The sequence below is a fragment of the Columba livia genome, chromosome 1 (assembly GCF_036013475.1).
Source record: "Columba livia isolate bColLiv1 breed racing homer chromosome 1, bColLiv1.pat.W.v2, whole genome shotgun sequence".
Taxonomy (NCBI): Eukaryota; Metazoa; Chordata; class Aves; order Columbiformes; family Columbidae; genus Columba; species Columba livia.
The window spans coordinates 170,677,157-170,696,786 of record NC_088602.1 but is presented as its reverse complement, the minus strand read 5'-3'; the positions used below and the strand labels follow the sequence as shown (position 1 = coordinate 170,696,786).

Below are 19,630 nucleotides of genomic sequence, written 5' to 3'. Positions count from 1 at the left end.
ATTGTATACAAACGTTTTTCTTTTTTTAAACTTCCACTCCTTATTAACACCTAACATCCAGATACTAAGTACAGCAACTGATTGTTACATTAATAATCTTTAAATTCCACAACTCTAAACATGAATATTAAGTTACCACTATGTCCTATACTACGTTCTATATTGTGTATACTGTCAATTCGATTCACTGAGCATTTCTAATATCTCTAACGGATGTTTCCTCTTCTTTTTTTTAAAGAGGGAAAGTGCCTTGTGAACTTACTCAGAAGCTTTAGAAATTCTATTTCCAACTCATGTACAACTCTTGTGCATGTGACCATGTACTGCTATAGTTAAACAATTTTATGTAAGAGAGAAAATACCATAATTGTTTATAATCTATTTTTCTATGGCTATTTTCTTTTGTTAATACTTTAAATTGTCATCTGTTCTTAATATTTCTTCCAGGGAAAGCCAGTTAAAAGACTGTGAAACCTTCATCATTATGATTCACAGTAAAGTGTAATGGGGACCTGTCTCAGCTGACATTGAGCGAAACCAGTAAGACTTAAACTATGCAATACAGCAGTGTATGGACCCAGCAATTCACATCTGTGGGAATACAGCAATGAGATGAGCGATACTCAGGCAGACCAAGTTGTTTTCAAATCTTCACTACCTTATTGACAGCCTTGTGGGTATCACCACACCATTCCACAACACTCCCTGTTCTGGTGTGGGCACTGATTTCAGCCCTCAGAGGTACACAGTGAGGCAGGCAACAAAAAATTGTTAAGACTTCTACAGTTAAATATGCTAGCACAAATGAGAAGATAAAGGGATCCCAGGGACACTGGCAACAAATTGAGTTTCATTGGAGACATAAATGGACATGAGAGAGAATTGCATACGGACTCATACACTGAAAGAGATCCAACAGCACTGTATAGTGCAGACATTTAAAACGTATGCATATTTGAATAATCAAGGTCTTCTAGTGACTTTTGGAGAGTCAGCTTTTGGAGGGTAAGAATGTCTCATTTCTTGAATTACCTAACACAAGCAAACATAAAGAAGAACAATAACATACATTATATGGCCAGAGGCATCAACCTCTAAAGAAAGAATTTTTAAGGAATGCATATTACAGAGAAGCAACACAATGAAGACAAAGACATAAATAAACCTGAAAAGTAAAACTCTGCAAAGGTAGCAGCAAAAAGGGAATAGAACATTTAGGGCATGAACTATGACATTTAAAAGGGCAAATTAGGCTACTGAGACAAGTATTAAATCAGATAGTAGATAACATTAGAAAAAGGTCTGTTTTCATAGGGGAATATATTTTTTTTCCAATTCAAACTGTTTTCCACGGCATCTGCCTTATTACCATACATTTGTACCTTCGCTGGCTGGCAGAACTGTTCCCTATTACAGAACATTTTCCTCCTTGTTGTCATTGTTTTATCACAACATCCCCATTTCCAGCCTCAGGGAGCAGGATTTCCCCACCTTACCTCCAGTGCTCTCTTGTAGTCACCCAAATGAAAGGCAGAGTACCCGATCCAAAGGTCAGTATCCTCCTCCTGCTCACCCACATGCCGTTTAAACTTTGGAGAGAAGAAAGTATGTAAGGATTTTGTCAACTGCCACACAATTTATAAAGCTCCAGAGATAATCAAAGTAATACAAGGCCATCTTATATCACAGATGGTTTGACAGCTATAGATGCCACCTGGGTGGAGCTGGTCTCACATTCCTGAGAGAATCATAGAATGTCTTGAGTTGGAAGGAACCTACAAGGAAGAGTGAGTCCAACTCCTGTTCCTGCGTATGACAACCCCACAGTTCACACCATGTGCCTGAGGGTGTTGTCCAGTCTCTTCTTGAACACTGTCAGGCTTGGGGCTGTGACACCTCCCTGAGGAGCCTGTTCCAGTGCTCCAGCACCCTCTGGGTGAAGAAACTTTTCCTAATGTCCAACCTGAACCTCTCCTGACACATCTTCCTGCCATCCCCTTACGTTCTGTTACTGGTCACCAAAGAGAAGAGTTTCTCCTCCTCCCTTTGTGAGGAAGCTGTAGGTGCCATGAGGTCTCCTCTCAGTCTCCTCTTCTCCGGGCTGAACAAACCAAGTGACTTTAGCCGCTCTTCATACGGCTTCACCTCCAAACCTTTTGCCAACTTCATAGCCCTCCTCTGGACACTCTCCAGTAGCCTTATCTCCTTTTTATCCCTTGGCGCCCAGACCTGCACACAGTGCTCCAGGTGAGGCCGCACCAGTGCGGAGCAGAGCGGGACCATCACCTCCCTGCCCGGCTGGCCATGCTGTGCTGGATGCACCCAGGACACGGCTGGCACGGAGAAGCAGCAGGCGCCCTCACATGCCAAACCCAGTCCTAGGAAGGGAGGAGAAAAGCAGCCAGAACAGGGCCTACGGGGTGCGGGTGGAGGCTAAGGGGACACAAGGCGGGGAAGAGTCGCTCTCGGCCCGCAGCCCTGTCGGGCACAGGCCTGGCAATGCCGGTACCGTCCTCCCGAAGGGAGCAGAGTGGGACCCCCGGGGTGCCGGCGGCGCCCCCGGGTCGGGGTCTCAGCCCCGGTGGCGGCCGTTACCTCCAGCAAGGCGATCGCGCCGGTGAAGTCCCTCAGGGCCAGGAGCTCTTCCAGCTGCGGCACCTTCTTCCCTTTCTTCTTCCGCCTGTCTCCCGGCGGCGGGGTACCCCCCACGGCCGGCTTGGCCCGGGAGAGCATCTGGGCAGAGAGCAGAGCGGAGCCGGGTCAGAGCGGGGCCCCGGCGGGGCTTCCCCGCCCGAGGTGGGGGGAAGCACCGCACCCGCACCCGCCCCGCGCCCCCGTCCCGCCGCCTCTCACCATCCTGCCGCCGGGCCCGGGGCTCCTCGCTTCGCCGACGGCGCCGTTGCCAGGGTAACCGCGGGACGGCGGAAGGCGGCGGCGCAGACCCGAGCGCGGCGGCGAACAGGCGCCGGCTGGCGAAGGGCGCCGCCCCCCGGGGTTCCGCCTCCGCTGCGGCCGGCGGCGGTCTCCGTAGCGACAGCGGAACGGGGGATCGGCCCCTCAGTCAGCCTCCCCAGTTGCCGGCACCCCGGACACGCGGAACCCTGGGACTTGTGGTCTAATTCCAGCTGCTGGCACTGAAACATCCGCACACACACACTCGCGCTCCGAACAGAGAGTCCCCTCACGCAGGAAAGCAGTCAGAAATGGAATTTAAGGTTGTAGTCATTGTAGTCATGGGTAGTATGCCCTTCCCTGACATCCCACAATGAGTCTCATGCTCACAGCAGCAACTCCACCCAGTCTGCAGGGTGATCCAGAGCTTCTCCTGGTGATATCGATGGGTTGGTCACTCTCCTGTGACAGCCCTATGGGGAGGGAACCCCATAGATGTTTATACTTTTCTGGTAAACAAAAACGCTCCATCTGTATTTCTATAATCATGGACACGGAGAACATAATGTAAAACATTACGTATGTGGGTTGTGTACATTTAAACTGCATACAGTAGCTGATCTCTCTAGCAAACTCTAGATAATTTTCAAGCACAGATATCACCTTTTTTCCTGACATTGCAGATTGCTGTGAATAAAACAGATCTCTCCTTGTTATAGGGGAGCACCATATGGTGGAATTCCCCAGGTTTCATTTTTTATACTACCTGAATTGCACCATCAGAAATTCCAGTGCAGAGGAGCAATACATTACACGATTGCTGACAACTCAGCTAGCAAAAAAATACCTGTCCATGGACATGGCTAATGAGGTACCTGTATTGCTACCATTTCATCCTTGAGAAGAAAAATGTTTTGCACTCCATCAGAAAGATACAGGCTTTTCTTTTTTTGTATTAATAAATATATCCCGTCATATTGCAATCATCTGTAACTCAGTCCAGCAGTAAAGAACTGTGTGCTGCTTCTTCAGAGCACGGCTTTCACATTCCCCTTCTCCCAGTCACTTCAACATGGCTTAACCCTGGAACAATCTGCTCAGCTTGCAGCTGGCCTTGAGAAGTTACTCTGCAACCGGGAACCCTGGGAGAACAACAACACTGTGATGATGTCCCTTTCTAATGAATGTGCTTTCATTACACAGGCCATAGAAAATGAAGGCAAACAATCCACTCACCCATAGTGGATTTCTCTGCAAGAAATTAATTTTGACTTAGTCTGTCAAAGTGATAAGGAATGTGTGCTAGTGATTTGGTCTACTTTTATAGCTCCTCTCTATTTAGCAAGGTATTTTTGTCAGGAGAAAATTAAATTTCCATAAATAATTCTGAAATTATTTGCCTTTTCAGAGATTTTATTTCAAGTATTTTTCTATATTGGCAAGATCATATATATATATATATACTAATCAATATAACACAGATATCTGTCCTCTTATCATTTGTCTAGTGTTTTCTATTATCTAACAGAAAAAGACTGTTCTGCAGGGCAGAAAGCTATAGCCTCCTCTATCAAAACCCTGCAAAATCAGGAAAAACATCTAGATTGACAGGGTTGTTGTAAGGTACAGTTTCCCTTTCAGACCTTAAACAGTGCATCAGAAGTACTTAATTTCAAATGGAAAGAAAATAATTTTTGTTGTAAAGACCTCACAGTAATTTTCAGTACTGCCACAGAATATTCTGTCTCTGTACAGTAAGCTAGGAAAAATGTAGATTTTGTTTGAGTTTTGTTTAGTGTGCGGATGCCAAAGGAAACTGAGTAAAGGAGGAGAAACAAAAGGAGCAGAAGCCATTGCTGATGGAGGTATTATATCTTTGACAGAAATGCGGGAAAGCAGACAGTGCAATTAGACAACATTTTTTTAATGTAACTGAAAATATAATTTTACTACATTGCTTTCTTCCTTTTTTTATGTGATCCTTTCACAAGATTGTGCTGTTCTATGAATGAGCATACTGAATATAGCTAAAATATTGACTCAAATGGAGGAAAGCTCTCAGGTGTGCCACTGGTTTCTCCCATTTCCCACTGGTTTCCTGAAGTCTTACATGGTGGGTGAATGTGAGAGCCAACAGCCATGCAGTGCCAGTGGGTTAGCTGTGAGCACAAGGACAGTGTCAACTGAGATAAAAAGTAGTAGCAGCCAAACCAGCATTTTGCGTGGCACCAGTGGGATTCCAGCATCTATCTGCACCATGTGGGGGATTTTCTTGACAAGAAGCTTTTTTATCATGTGGAGCAGGGAGTGCTCAGTGTTCCTCTGCTGCCAGCTCTGTGTGGGTCAGGGGGAGCTCAGGTGAGAGACATCTTCTAACCTTAACTATGCTTTGGAGGCAAGTCCCCTAAGCACTGCCTGTAAGCTCTTCCCCTCTCCCCCTCAATGTGTGATTTTGTTGCTTCCAAAGAGATAAAAGATACTGTGTTCCGTAAGGGTTAGCTTCAACTGAGCTTCAACTCACCTGCAACATGAGAACACGGAAACATCTATGATTCTATTATCGCTCTCTACAACTACCTGAAAGGAGGTTGTAGCAAGGGGCATTTGGTCTCTTCTCCCAAGTAACAAGCAATAGGATGAGAGGATATGGCCTCCGGTTGTGCCAGGGGAGGTTTAGATTGGATGTTGGGAAAAATTTCTTCCCAGAAAGAGTTGTCAGACATTGGAACAGGCTGCCCAGGCAAGTGGTAGAGTCACCATCCCTGGAGATGTTTAGATGAGGTTCTTAGGGACATGGTTTAGTGACAGTGTTGGGTTAATGGTTGTACTTGGTGAGCTTGAGGGTCTCTTCCAACCAAAACGATTCTGTGATTCTGTGAGAACATGAGAAAGTGATCAGAGAGATGGAACACCTCTCCTACGAGGAGAAGCTGAGAGAGCTGGGGTTGTTCAGCCTGGAGAAGAGAAGGTTCCAGGGAGACCTTATTGGGACCTTTCAGTACTTAAAAGGGCCTGTAAGAAAGATCGGGACAGACTTTTTAGCAGAGCCTGTTAAAATAGGACAAGGGTAACAGTTTTAAAATAAAGGAGGGGAGATTCAGGCTGGACGTGAGGAAGAAATTTTTTACAATAAGGGTGGTAAAATATTGGCAGATTGCCCAGAGAAGTGGTAGATGCCCCATCCCTGTAAACATTCAAGGCCAGGCTGGACGGGGCTCTGAGCAACCTAATCTAGTTGAAGATGTCCCTGCTCATTGCAGGGGGGTTGGACTAGATGAGCTTTGAAGGTCCCTTCCAACCCAAACTGTTCTATGATTCTATGATTCTATGATGTAACAATTTATTGTAACTGGACATAAAGATCTGGCTTCCAATTACAAAACTGAAGATATATGTAAAGCAAAACTGTAAGTTATATTTAACAGCAAGGATCCTTCTTAGCTGCTTCAGCACGACTCAAATGGAATTCTTGTGGAATGTTCTCAGCAAGCAGAGCTGCGACTCTGCCTGCCAGATCATTCTCTCATAGGTGAGGTCTACAGCAGTATTATAGAAAAGCGTGGTGGTTCTGGTTTTAAATACATGTCCAGCCTTGCCTGCTTGTATATTGAGGTGTATACAAAATATGATAGCCCAATAGCTGTTGATTTTCCAGTCTGATCACAAGTAGCTGTCAATCAAAGCCATGGACTTTTCCATCAGAAGGGCTGCTAACTATAAATTGCTCAGTTCAACAGGTGGATTGAACACAGCATAAAAATTAAGTTGTCTCCTGACCTGTGCATTGTGTGTGAGTAACATAAATAGAGGGCAAAATGCTAGAGTTTGGCATAATGGCAACTGGTGTGGGCTCTCTGCATACAGGAATGATCTAAAGCCCGTTCAGAGCAGTAGGAGTCCCCATTCATATCTAATGTTCACTGGAGTCGGTTGTGTAGGAAGACACATGTAATTTAATCTTGTATTCTCATTAGCATCAAATTGAGCTAAATATTTTTAGCTTGTCTGCTGTAGAAATTATTATTAAGATGCAGACCAAAGTAGATAGAGGTGTTATAATCTTTTCCTCATTTGAAGTGCCAAGATGGCACTTCATAAATTAAAGACAAGACTCTGCTACTCTATTAATAATGCTGGAAAACTGCTGCCATTCTTGCCATCACCATTCTATTAGCCAGTGGCATTATCTTGGAGGCTGTCACCTGTAAAATGATTAATGAGATCATGTTTATTCCCACACAGAATTGCTGGGAGAGAGGGAATTGAATTACACTGATAGCAGCAAAAGGGAAGTCATGCATCTGTGACTAAACAGAAAGTTAAGCATCGGAGAGTGTAGTGAGTGTTTAAATAAAAATTCAGTGAGTGGAAAGTGAGGTCTAAGAAAAGGATGGCATGGAGGGGAAGGAGAGAAAAAAAGGAGAGAAAGAAAAAACATGAAGTGGGAAAAAATAACGATATAACCAAAGCCAGAGGTCAGGAAGTGACCTTTGCATGAGCAACAGTCACATGCTTCAATTTCTGTAACATCTGAGTAAGATCATGTTTTTTCAGTAATGATGCTTCACCATGTTCTGCCTCTTTTACCTTTGAACATGCATCTGACAACATCTCAAGGTAAATGACAAGCAGAATTGAGATCAATTAAATGTTCCCCTGCTAAACCTACAAAACCTTATCCTTGAGATGAATAAATGGGAGATGATTCCTTTAAGAGCAAGGAACTTGAAGAATATTTGCTTCTTTTTTATGGAGTTAGCAACATCTGAACCTTAATCTGCCCTAGAGAGGCCACCCATGATGAGAGAAGTTGAAATACATAAGTTGACCACCTGCAGAGGTGACAGATCATGTGTTCATTTAATGCTCTTGTCAGGTCTTTATAGCCCATCTCAAGAAAGCAAATGACAGTCGTGTAGATTAAAGACCCCCAAATAGTGAAATGAAAAACCATAATTTTTATCGTTATTTTGGTAGGGAACTGTCTTTCTTTAGTTTTCACCAGAGTTTATGTTTGTGGGTTTGTGGGAACTGCACATTTAGAGTTTTCCTGATACTTCTAATGTCCAACCTGCCCCCAAGATTCAGTAAAATTAATAAAAGCAGTTTAAATGCTGTTCTTGTATTGGATTTCAGCACCACATTTTGATAAGTTTTTCGAAGTTTATGTATGTAGAACAAAGGAAGGGGAGGTGAGACAATCTGCTGATCCAGCACAAGTCAGTGTCAGAACTGGAAATGCAAGTATATTTAGCTGGATCTGCACCAACTTACCCAAGACAGAAGGCCACATCATTGCAAGTGCCATATCCCAGAGAATGGAGGTGTACTTGTCCAGGATATATCTGCACGGTATTCCACTGCCATATGGATTTACAGTGTCAAGTGTGCACTAACTTCATCCCAATGCACAGTATAGATCCGTAGAATGTTTAATAAAAAGAATTTAAGGAAACTGATGTATGTGACCAATATATAAATTATTACACACTAAAGACATTTACCTTCCTTAAGGAAAACCATAACAGATGTTTGCACATCACTGATAGCTTACATTCGTAATTTGACAGAGCTGTATCTTACTGAGCCTAGAACACAGACTGAAAAGAAAAATCTGTCCTGTTGCTCTGGAAACAAAGTCCTTTAGAGAAAGAGTACAAAATCAGCAGTTAAGAGGATACAAGTTAGTAGCATACAAGTTAGATGGATAAATAACATTGACTTCAAAGTGTGTATGTGTTGGGAAAGAGTTAAAAGGAATAAGACTTTCTTAACTGAGCTAGCTGTTTATGATACATTGCATATTTAGTTTCATCTTCTGGTATGTGGCAACATAGGTCAATGGGAAGATGGGGCAACCACCCCAGCTACTGGTAGTGTGATGCAATTCCAATTACAACTTTTCTTATCCTTGTCTGTGGATTTCCTCTTATTAGATTGGTAGCTTCTGATGAGAACAGTCAGTGCTTTGTGGTGTAATTCCACTCTAATTTATGGCAGCAACTCTGAACTCCAACAGCAGACCTAAACTCTTGATAACCCATGGGAATGGCAATATAATGAGGACTTCTACTTAATCAGGTTCTGTACTGGATCAAGATCATGCTGTACTATCAGGAGCATGTAACACATGACCCACATATTTTCATGCTGGTTTACAGGCTTGTTTTTTATTAGTAGATAGCGCCAGTGACAAAGAATAATAGTTATAAAATCTTTCTTTATGTTCTTGTGTAATAATTGAGAAAAAAATACTACCACTGGAAAGCCAACATAGCTGCTATATGACTGCTATGCATGTATATATAAAGCTTTGTTTATCATTATTTACACTACTATCTTCTAAATCTGGATAGTAGAAATATCGAAAAAATAATTTAAAAGTCAGGAAATATTATTTTTGTGGGTGGTATTATTAACAAATCCTTTTGTAACGCTGTACATGATCTGAGACATATTCGGGAGATATAGCAACAAGAGCATGCTAGCTTGGATATCCCCAGGGTGTTCAAATTTATAAAAAACTGTTGCACCTAGGCTGGAGGAGAAAAGGGAGGTGAAAAAGGGGGGGGAAATCCCCTCCCCATTTTTCGTATAGATTGGGTGTGATTACTAATCAATTCTGAGGTATCAATGTCTAAGATATGGAAATGACAGTAATGTTGTACAAAAATAGCAATATAAGCACGCGATAAGAGCTATCGCCATCTCTTAAGTTGATATGACACAGGACAGCAATATGACAAACATAATCCTTCACACAGAAGTGATAAACAGCACTGCAGGGAATACATAAGGCATGTAGGAATTCACATAACACAGCCATGTGGACAAACAAAGCAACATCATGACCAGTGACTTCTTTACTAGCATAGTAAATGTCTATTTCAACACGCTCTGGTCAGTCCTGTTATTATCCCAACCCCTTGCCTGTCCCACCTGGCTCACCCAAAAGGACTGTCACAATTTAGCCTCAGATTCCCCCCAGTCAGCAACGAAAATCGAGTGTAACTCACTCACCCCTCCTCTGCCCACAGTGGAATGGGGAGGAGAATCAGGAAACAAAAGGCGAAACTTGTGGATTGGGATAAGAACAGTTTAACCAAACAGTGGGGAAAGGAAGGAGGAAGGAGGAAGGAGGAAGGAGGAAGGAGGAAAGAGGAAGGAGGATAAATGGAAGGGAATGGAATGGAATGGAATGGAAGGGAAGGGAAGGGAAGGAAAGGGAAAGGGAAAGGGAAAGGGAAAGGGAAAGGGAAAGGGAAAGGGAAAGGGAAAGGGAAGGGAAGGGAAGGGAAGGGAAGGGAAGGGAAGGGAAGGGAAGGAAAGGAAAGGAAAGGAAAGGAAAGGAAAGGAAAGGAAAGGAAAGGAAAGGAAAGGAAAGGAAAGGAAAGGAAAGGAAAGGAAAGGAAAGGAAAGGAAAGGAAAGGAAAGGAAAGGAAAGGAAAGGAAAGGAAAGGAAAGGAAAGGAAAGGAAAGGAAAGGAAAGGAAAGGAAAGGAAAGGAAAGGAAAGGAAAGGAAAGGAAAGGAAAGGAAAGGAAAGGAAAGGAAAGGAAAGGAAAAAGGGAAAAGAACAAATAAACAATAACAACAATAATGTAAGAATATTCAAAGCGATGGACACACAGTGCAATGCCTCACCACTCAGCAATCCTGACGCTGCAGTTCATGTCTTCTGAAGCAGCCATTGTGATTCTTGACTGCAGCCTGTACCAAAACCTGCCTCTCGCCCCAGACAATGGCTCGTGCCTGAAACACAATAGCACCAAACCACATGGCCCAGAAAGAACCGAGGGTGCCCTGGACCACCACCCCTCCAGCAGTGAGAAAGAGGAACACTGCTCACCTGGCATTGAAGACCCCTTTGACTAGTTTTGGTACAGCTGCCCTGGCTGTGTCATTCTCCCAGCTACCTGTGGAAATTGACCTTGTGTCAGCTGACCCAGCACGTTCTGCCCCTTATTCTAAACCATTTATGTCATGCTTAGGTCTTACGCCTACCAATAAATTTCAATTAATTACTGCCACCATTCATATATATATACACACATGTATACACACAGATATTATTCGCTTAGTCCATGATATCATCTTATCCCTCTAAAATGTTCATTGAATCCACTTAGTCCATGACTTTCAGTTCTCTCTGTCAAGATGGTCTCCCAGGGCAAGAAAAATGGACTGTCATGTTGAAGTGTTGGGTTGTTGCATACTGCTTGTGGAACTCATAGCTTAGTTTGTGCCCAAGGTTTGCATGATAAAGATGTTGACCTCGAGGAGGTGGGTGGATGCCAGTTGTTGAAGCCAGCTCTGGTTCCATCATTGCTGCACTTTGTTCAGTTTTATGGAAGTTAATTTTTCTCACTTCTGTTTGTCAGTATCACTTCTGTGCCTGGCAAAATGATGGAGAAGGTTATTCTGGGAGATACTGAAAAACACCTGAAAGACGACGCAGTGATTGGTCCCATTCAGCACAGGTTGATGAAGGGAAAGTCCTGCTTAACAAACTTAATTTCTTTCTACCGCAAGGTTACCCACCTATTTGACCAAGGGAAGCCAGTCAACGTGATCTTTTTTGATTTCAGTAGAGCCTTTGATACTGTCTCTCACAGTACCCTCCTTGACAAAATGTCCAGCATACGTCTGGATAAATATATAATGCAGTGGGTGAGCAATTGGCTAATGGGTTGGGCTCAAAGGGTTCTAGTAAATGGGGTTATGTCAGGCTGGCAACGATTCACTAGTGGGGTTCCACAGGGATCCATCTTAGGGCCAGCACTCTTTAATGTCACCATAAATCACTCGAATGCAGGACTTGATGGAATACTAAGTTGGCCAATGACAGAAAACCGGGAGGAGCTCTTGACACTCTCAAGGGCAGAGAGGCCCTACAGAGGGATCTGGACAAATTAGGGATCTGGGCAATCACCAACTGTACTAAGTTTAACAAGGACAAGTGCCAGATTTTGCATCTGGGACATGGCAACCCTGGTTTTACATACAGACTGGGGGACAAGATGCTGCAAAGCAGCTCTGCAGAGAGGTTTATGGGGGTTCTGGTCAACAGCAAGTTGAACATGAGCCAACAGTGTGCCCTGGTAGCCAAGAGGGCAACCATGTCCTGGGTGCATCCAGCACAGCATTGCCAGCCGGGCAGGGAGGTGATGGTCCCACTCTGCTCTGCACTGGTGCGGCCTCACCTGGAGCACTGTGTGCAGGTCTGGGCAGCACAGGATAAAAAGCATATAAAGCTGCTGCAGAGTGTCCAGAGGAGGGCTACAAAGTTGGTAAAGGGTTTGGAGGTGAAGCCATATGAGAAGTGGCTAAAGTTACTTGGTTTGTTCGTCCTGGAGAAGAGGAGACTGAGCGGAGACCTCGTGATGACTACAGCTTCCTCACAAGGAGAGGAGAAGGGGCAGGTGCTGATCTCTTCTCTTAGGTAACCAGTGACAGGACATGAGGGAATGTCAGGAAGACGTGCCAGGGGAGGTTTAGGATGGACATTAGGAAAAGGTTCTTCACACAGGGGGTGCTGGAGCACTGGAACAGGCTCCCCAGGGAGGTGTCACAGCCCCAAGCCTGACAGTGTTCAAGAAGAGACTGGACAACACCCTCAGGCACATGGTGTGAACAGCTTATTTGTTCAGAACCATAAGCCACTGAAAGCAAGGAATTTTAAAAAGTGGTAATTAAATACATAAATGCATCTGCTGTTCTTTTTATGTCCATGTATTTTCTTCTGTGTGTGTGTGTTTTCTCTTCACATTTTCCAATTGTGTGGTTCTAGAGGCTTGCAGCATCTCTTTTATGTTAATGGAATTTTTGTGCACTATTGAAGTTTCTATTTCTGGAGAAAATTAAAATAATGTGAAGTTTTGAAACTCATAGATTGATCATAACAACCACAATTAAATGACACTGAGAAAATAAATAATTGTAGCAAATATAGAGAAAAAATTCCATTTTGAATGACACCCAAAATATTTTATTCTGTAAAATAAGACAATTGTGTCAGAATGCATGTTTCTTTACAAAATAGTTGCTGGAAAAACCTACATGGGTTATCTTTGGCACCAAAGGTATTAAAGATGAGTTGACAATATGGCTACGTTGTCTTCAGGCTTACTGGGAGTATTGCTGTTAACTTCCACACCAGCATTTTGACTGACTGGTGACAGCTGATACTTTCATGTAACTCTTTGGTTCTTCAGAGCTTTCTGAGATTTTCCTATCTTCTCTCCATTTTCTCCTCTCTGAGTGGTCAAATGAAAATAATAATTTGCAATTAAGTAAAAAATGAAATTAGGCTACATGCCAGTGAAAAGATCCTAAAAATGAACATGGCAAACATATTAGAGATAGCACAGTACTTTGTTCTGAACATGGCCGCACTTTCATGATATGAACTGGGTAGCCAAAGGGACACTATGATGCCCAGGCTGGCCTATTATTGCCCCTTTTCAGGACTGTTTGACTCTGTACAAAATAAAGAAGCTATTGAAAGGAGGAAAGCCCTGTCATATGGACCATTAAAAAAGGATTTGAAAATGTTCTGTAGAGCATGATCTTACATAGGCTGGGAGACTTAGAGGAATAACTCTTTGGGTTTTTTTGCTTCTCTGGTTTCTCTTCTCTGAGCGTCTTTGAATATTTCAGAAGACTTGGAGATCAAATCAGAGTGGTTTTAGATCAGGAAGTCAGTATTGATTATCTGTTTCAAACACACCCTATAACATCTGGTTGTTTATTATCCAATAAAACAGAGAGCAAAATAAACAAATAGCGCTGTAGAATCAGGCACTAAAAATCACTTTTCACTAAAACCAATAATGCAGTTCTCCTGTGAGTTAATTTGAGTTGGTATTTCTAATCTAACACGGATTATAAGAATACACAGAGAGACCTATTATGGTGTTGTGTATCTATGCAATATATGCACAGGTATTATTGTTGTTGGCGAGTGACTTTATTTTATCCTCAGACAAATAAACACAGGGCCTGCCTATCTGAATCTTAATTGTCCCTGTGCTTCTGAGTAAGTGATAAAGAATAAGCGATAAACTACAGGGTTTGTGTTCAGTGATTCAAGGGCAGACCTCCATCAACTGTTAATAATGCTAGGAATAATGCAAAGATTAGGTACTCATCTGATGTACACCTAAGAACTGAATTATTTTATAGATACTTGCACATAGTGTAGATATTTAATGATGGCATCTTTTTATCTTTTTTTTTTTTTTTTTTTTTTTTTAACCTTTTGACAAGAACATAACAGTAGTTGTTGCCTAAAAGCCACAGCTAGAAAAATGCACCGGGGATGTCAGATATGGTTGCTTATCACCTTATTCCTCAGAAGGTGATTAAATCTTGACGCTTTTAAGAGAGGAAAAGTAGTTCTAGAAGATGTGCTTTAAAGATATTTTGGGATAAATTCTGTGGTTTATCCTGGGGTTGTCAGGAGAGGTTACCTTAGGCAGGATATTCCTGGTGTTTGAGCAAGAGTCTTTGCTTCCTGTCATCACATTGTTTCAGGAGAAGGCAGAGTCATTTACATTGCCTTCAGGATGCTCCCATTACTTGTAGTTCTGTTGTAAGACAGGATTTCCAATTAAAGCTGCAGTTGCCTGTAGAAGTCAAAAGCTTTTCTTTTTTTTTTTTTCTTTCCTCTCATACATAATTTGAACTGTATCCCTCCCTGACCAAGCTTTGAAGTGCAAGAGCTGGCTCTCAGTTGGAGAAAAATCACCGAGATACTGGGAGCAGTGCCCTGAAGAGATACAGAAGATTTTGGAGAGTATTTGGCTGTTTTGTGTCACTGGTAACCTCTTGGTTTTACAGACTGCTAGATCAGATATTACAAAAGAATTAGATGAAGTTGGCTGGGATCCTTGGGAGGTCAGCTTCATTCTGCAGCCAGGGCACTATGAATGGACTGGCATTGGTGTGTCACCTCATCTATTCCCCAGGACTAAAGATCCCTCAGGCACAGGCAGCAACATATGCAAATATACAGATTTTTTTGCTTTTGCATGTGGTGGGCCTATCACGTTTTGTACTTTACACATATGACCCCCTCATCTACTTTTTCTTCCCTCCACCCTCACAATCTTCTGTAGTCTCAGTAACTGTCACCTTTATGGCATGATGTCACAGCTTTTCTTTATCTCTCTTATGCCATGAAGCAGATGTTACTGATCAGTCTGCCAGGCAACTGGTACAAGGGAAAGTGTGGCTGGTGTTCCTCCAGTTCCAGGGAGTTCTGGCTTCAAGTCTGCTGCAGCCTCCTGCAGCCCTCTCTCCTGCTCCTTGTCACCTGATGCTCAAGGTGTGCTCCCATCATGGGACTTGACACTGAGAGACTACACATACCTGGCAATTAAAAAGCTGAGAGCTCAACAACTCATTTGTAACATCTTCTGGCTAGGGACTCACTGTGGCACCTTGAAAGCAGAGAGCAAGGGAGAGAGTAAAAAGAAATATTATGCTAAGGCTGTAGCTGATTTTACTTCGGTTTTTAAAGGACATTTTTGAGCTGCTATGAAAACCAAACAAATACACTAATAGATATAAAAACAGGGAGACCTTAGTGCCATCACATACTCCCTGTGTGACCAGTAGTGTGAAATACTCAGTTCTACTTGCATTATTCATGCTGGCTAACTTTCTGTCAGGCTAAGAAGAGTATAAAAATGCAAAACTTGCTCTGCCGAAGTTAATGACAAATCTCTTATTGACTTATATGGGATAAGTTTAAAGGACTTTGTAAATGCCTATAAAAAGCGGCAGTGATGAGCAGATGATCTCAGCACAAAAAGCGATATTCCATTCTCAGTCTGTGGCTCTAGCCAGCCATACTTGTCCAGACGTTTACATGACAGACTGCTAATTTAGTATTACTGTATTACTAATTACAATGCTAAATTAGATATGCTGAGGTGTTCAAGGTCTGCTTTTAAATGCTGGCTCATGGTCTCCTCTGTTGTTTGGTACAAGAAAGAGTCAAGCGATAATCATTTGGTATTAAAATAAATCATGTAAAAAGTCTATGCAAATATGTTTGAAGTGTATTCAACACCTTTTAAAAACAAGCTTTGAAAGAAAACATGGAATTGCCGTTCTGCTTTATACCAAAGCATGGTTACTTACACTGTTGCTGATTTTTTTTTTTGTTTGCCTTAAAATTATTTCAGGAAGATAATAAAAGTAATCTGATTTATTATCTGACAGCCCAATTCCAGGTTTCAGTAGAAAACCGGAAGCTGTTGTAGGTATGCACAAACACCCAAAACTCAGAACAGTCACATTCAGTACTTCATTTAAATTTGCCTGTTGATTCCTTTTACCTTGCAGTTCTCCTTTGTGCCCAGACTTATCCATAAGTCTTGTGGGTTTTTTGTTTTCCCTTCATTCTACCTACCGTCCCTGAGACCATTCTTAGGAAAAATACTCAGGAAAGCCCAAGAGCCCTAGCCGGGAACAATACCATGGTGTCCTTTAAGATGTACCTTTTAGCAATGTCATTTATAATTATTATTGGTCCCCAAAGTCTGAAATGTGGCCTTCAGTTTTGCTAATCCTTCCGTGATGCAAGAGTTTGCATCACATAAAGTATGAGTATGTTGTGCTCCCATTTGAGAAGCCGTCTGACAAGGTGGGAATGGGCAATGAGACCTGTGCTACCTGGGAGCAGTGTGTCGGGAGCAGACCTGCGGTGCTTTGATGCTCGGTGCTGGATGAATACGAGAAGAAGCTTTGCGCTGACTCTACTCTGTAAGTATAATTGAAACAAAGGATTTGGCCTGGAGAACTGCAAGTCAGACATTTTTGTCAACACAAAAGGTGTTTTAATGGTAAAAGCTAAAGGAATGAAATTGATAACTTATCACAGAAGAAAATATACCCTTGATTTATGATGCCAGCCAGCAGAGATCGTGTGGCAATGTAACCAGAGATGTAGGGCAATGCAAACATGAAGTAACCATCTGTTTTCCTTTAGGCTTTAATGGACCTCGTATTTTATTTCCATTTTAAAGAGTTGTCTTTACAGTCCATTTGTTCCCTCCCTTTCCTTCTCTCAGCTCATCCCTGTGATGAAGAGTTAGTGCCCTTATCAGGCAAGGTTTCAGGTAATGCTTCAGTTTTATAGCCTCAGCCTTTCCATGAGCAAACATTCGCAGCGACCTTTAGCCTCTCTCCTTTCCTGAGCTTTGCTGTTGCTGGTTTTTCACAAACAGAAGTGCCACCTAGAACGCTGAAGGGGCGGGCAGAGGTGAAGGCCGGGAGGGGGACAGGGAAGTGCCTGAGAGAAGGATTGTACAGCCTGTCTTTGAATCTACGGCGTGGAGATCTCTTTTGTCTTATCCAGGAAGAAAACCAATGCAGAGTATCTGAAAGTAAGAAGAGTTGGAAGAGAAAAAGAAAGACCCACACAATGGGTTTAAACTGAGCAATAATGAAGACACGGATGCTGGGTCTGGCCCTTTGGCCACTGCTTTTCTCACTCCAGCTGCTGCAGCAAGTTGTTTCAAATGAGTGCGGAAACAACCATTATGTGATCAATGTGATGCTCATGAATTACTCAGACTTCCCATCAGCTACTGATAGTTTGAAATTAGCTGTGAAGCAAGCCTTAAAAATGGTGCAAAATGAACTCCAGGCAGCAGGTAAGGCAGTGGGTCTTGGTTATCCCTCTCTTGCCGTGGTTTCTTGTCAGACTTTGTGCCACAGCTTTCTACTCATCTGACCTTCAGAAAACTGCTCCTCAGACAGGCTCCTTGCCTGTCTGTTCAATTTTTGTAGATCTTACAGAAATAATGACCTACCTCTGTAAAAACAGAAGGGCTCTACGGATGAGCAGAACCATATTTGCTTTCATGCTGTTCGGGCAGACTCTTCCTATAGGATTTTCTGGAGATGTTCAGTTGGGAACATGGGATTTGCTGAACTGGATCAGACACAACCAGTGATCCATCTAGTTCAGTAACTGGGGTGCTCTTGCTTCCTTTCCTGGCTGGATTAGCCTCTACTTTCTGAAAATACTTTTCCTTCTGACCCCATCTGTTGATTGCATTATGACTTAAAGTGTGAAGAATCTGCACCTCATATGTTTTTCCCTTGTTTAGAGTCAGTGCAGATGTTGCTTTTATTTATTTTGATATCTTACCTCTCCTTTCAATATCACAATCTACTGCCACTCTCTAGGATTATCATGGGAAAAAGAGGTTCCAAAAAATGATACCTATTCCCTTTCAGCCCTTTAGTTGAAGAGATTTTGTCCAATTTTATTGGGAAGTGAGCCTTAAAAAGTGTCTCTAATAATGGCCAACACTAAAAGTACTTTGTACTGAAAGTAGTAACACTCAGCAGAAGACAGCGGTCCACACTTGAACAAATTTTACAGTTTTCTCTTAAGTGGTAGAGATTAGGTACTAGGTGGACTTTCTAGCAGCTTTGTGGTGGGAGACATCCTAGCACAGGGCTGCTCAGACCTGTGTCAGAAGAAGAGGAATACAGTATATTAGTGGTTACCTGCAACTCAGGATGCTGTTTACTTTCATGTTTGTATTACAGGAGAAAACGTTATAGTCAGTGCCACCTTCCACACCTTTAACTCATCACTCTATGTCTCACAAGGCTGTCGTACCAGCACCTGTGAAGGTGTGGAGCTCATCAAGGAAATTTATGTGAGTAGCAAGCTTCTTTAAGTTGATTTCCTAAGAAGACAAGACTTTTTTCTTTCTGCATGTGTGTGTGCACGTGTCTCGATGTCTTTCCTTATTAACTTTGATCCTTTTGTTCATTTCCAGGGAAGTGAATTTTTCAAAGACAGGGTGCTCCTATAGGTTTTGAGAAGACAAGTAGGCAAATACTGGAGAGAGATTCTATGAATGCTTCCCAGAGGCTATCATTAGACATCTGGTGGCAGAGCTGGCTAAAGCAGCCTCCCACTTCAGGCTGCTTTTCCTACACTTAAGTAGTGTCCGCCCGCACCCCCCCCCCCCCTTTTTTTTTTTTATTTAAAAATATCTGCCCATCACTTTGTGTGGCCCCACAGCCAAGGGAATCCATTAAAAAAAACCCATGACACCAACCAGCAAAAACCAAAACAACAACAACCACCACAAACCAGAAAGAAACCCAAGCACACAGCCCAAGCAGAGCAGAAAAGGTTAATTTCCAACTGGATCAGACCCCGATCTGGTTCACCATCAGTTTACACAAATATGCAAAGGAGAGAGATGTACGGAGATGGTAAAGCACAGACAGAGAGATTGTTAGGCTGGCACTGATACCAAAGAAACACATATGGAACTATGCCCCAGGGGCAAAGATGAAGTACTCACTTCTCACTAGAAATCACTGAAGTCACATGAGAGAAACTATCTGAGTATCCAATATGGGGAAAATCTTCAGTTAGAATTGATGCCTTACAAGAAGCTGGTTTTCGGTGGATTTTCTCATGTCAAATAACTGTCACTTCTGAGTAAATCTTTGTCAATCCAGTGTGAATTCTCAAATCTACCAATGTATGAACACACGCTGTAGTCTTTGTTAAGAAGTCATCCCTCATGACACGCAGTGCCTCATTCGGTGGTCAAGGAAGGATTTTTCTTTCATACAAGCTTCATATGCACATAACTATTTCTAATACACTTTACCTTGTAATTCCAACCCCTCTGTCTTCTGCAAATGCAAGCACTGCTGGGCTGTATAATTTCATAAGTGCAATTGTAACGA

At 42.6% G+C, this 19,630-nt stretch overlaps 2 protein-coding genes across 3 annotated transcripts in view; one reads left to right on the top strand and one right to left on the bottom strand.

Moving 5' to 3' along the window:
- IFT56 (intraflagellar transport 56) overlaps positions 1 to 3,098 on the bottom strand; it is a 49,035-nt gene extending 45,937 nt beyond the window's left edge. For both annotated transcript variants that reach the window (XR_010468861.1, XM_065045523.1), the window contains exons 1-3: positions 2,854 to 3,098; positions 2,596 to 2,733; positions 1,497 to 1,589 (exon numbers count right to left, since the gene is read on the bottom strand). Coding sequence is in view for 1 of the 2 variants with exons in the window: in XM_065045523.1 (XP_064901595.1) it covers positions 1,497 to 1,589; positions 2,596 to 2,733; positions 2,854 to 2,856 (234 nt within the window). In the remaining variant the exon portion in view is untranslated. The remainder of the gene's footprint in view (positions 1 to 1,496; positions 1,590 to 2,595; positions 2,734 to 2,853) is intronic.
- Positions 3,099 to 17,207: 14,109 nt separating this feature from the next.
- GUCY2C (guanylate cyclase 2C) overlaps positions 17,208 to 19,630 on the top strand; it is a 48,526-nt gene continuing 46,103 nt past the window's right edge. Inside the window, exons 1-2 of the mRNA XM_005507839.4 lie at positions 17,208 to 17,556; positions 18,464 to 18,576. Coding sequence (XP_005507896.2) covers positions 17,346 to 17,556; positions 18,464 to 18,576 — 324 coding nt within the window. The 5' untranslated portion in view covers positions 17,208 to 17,345. The remainder of the gene's footprint in view (positions 17,557 to 18,463; positions 18,577 to 19,630) is intronic.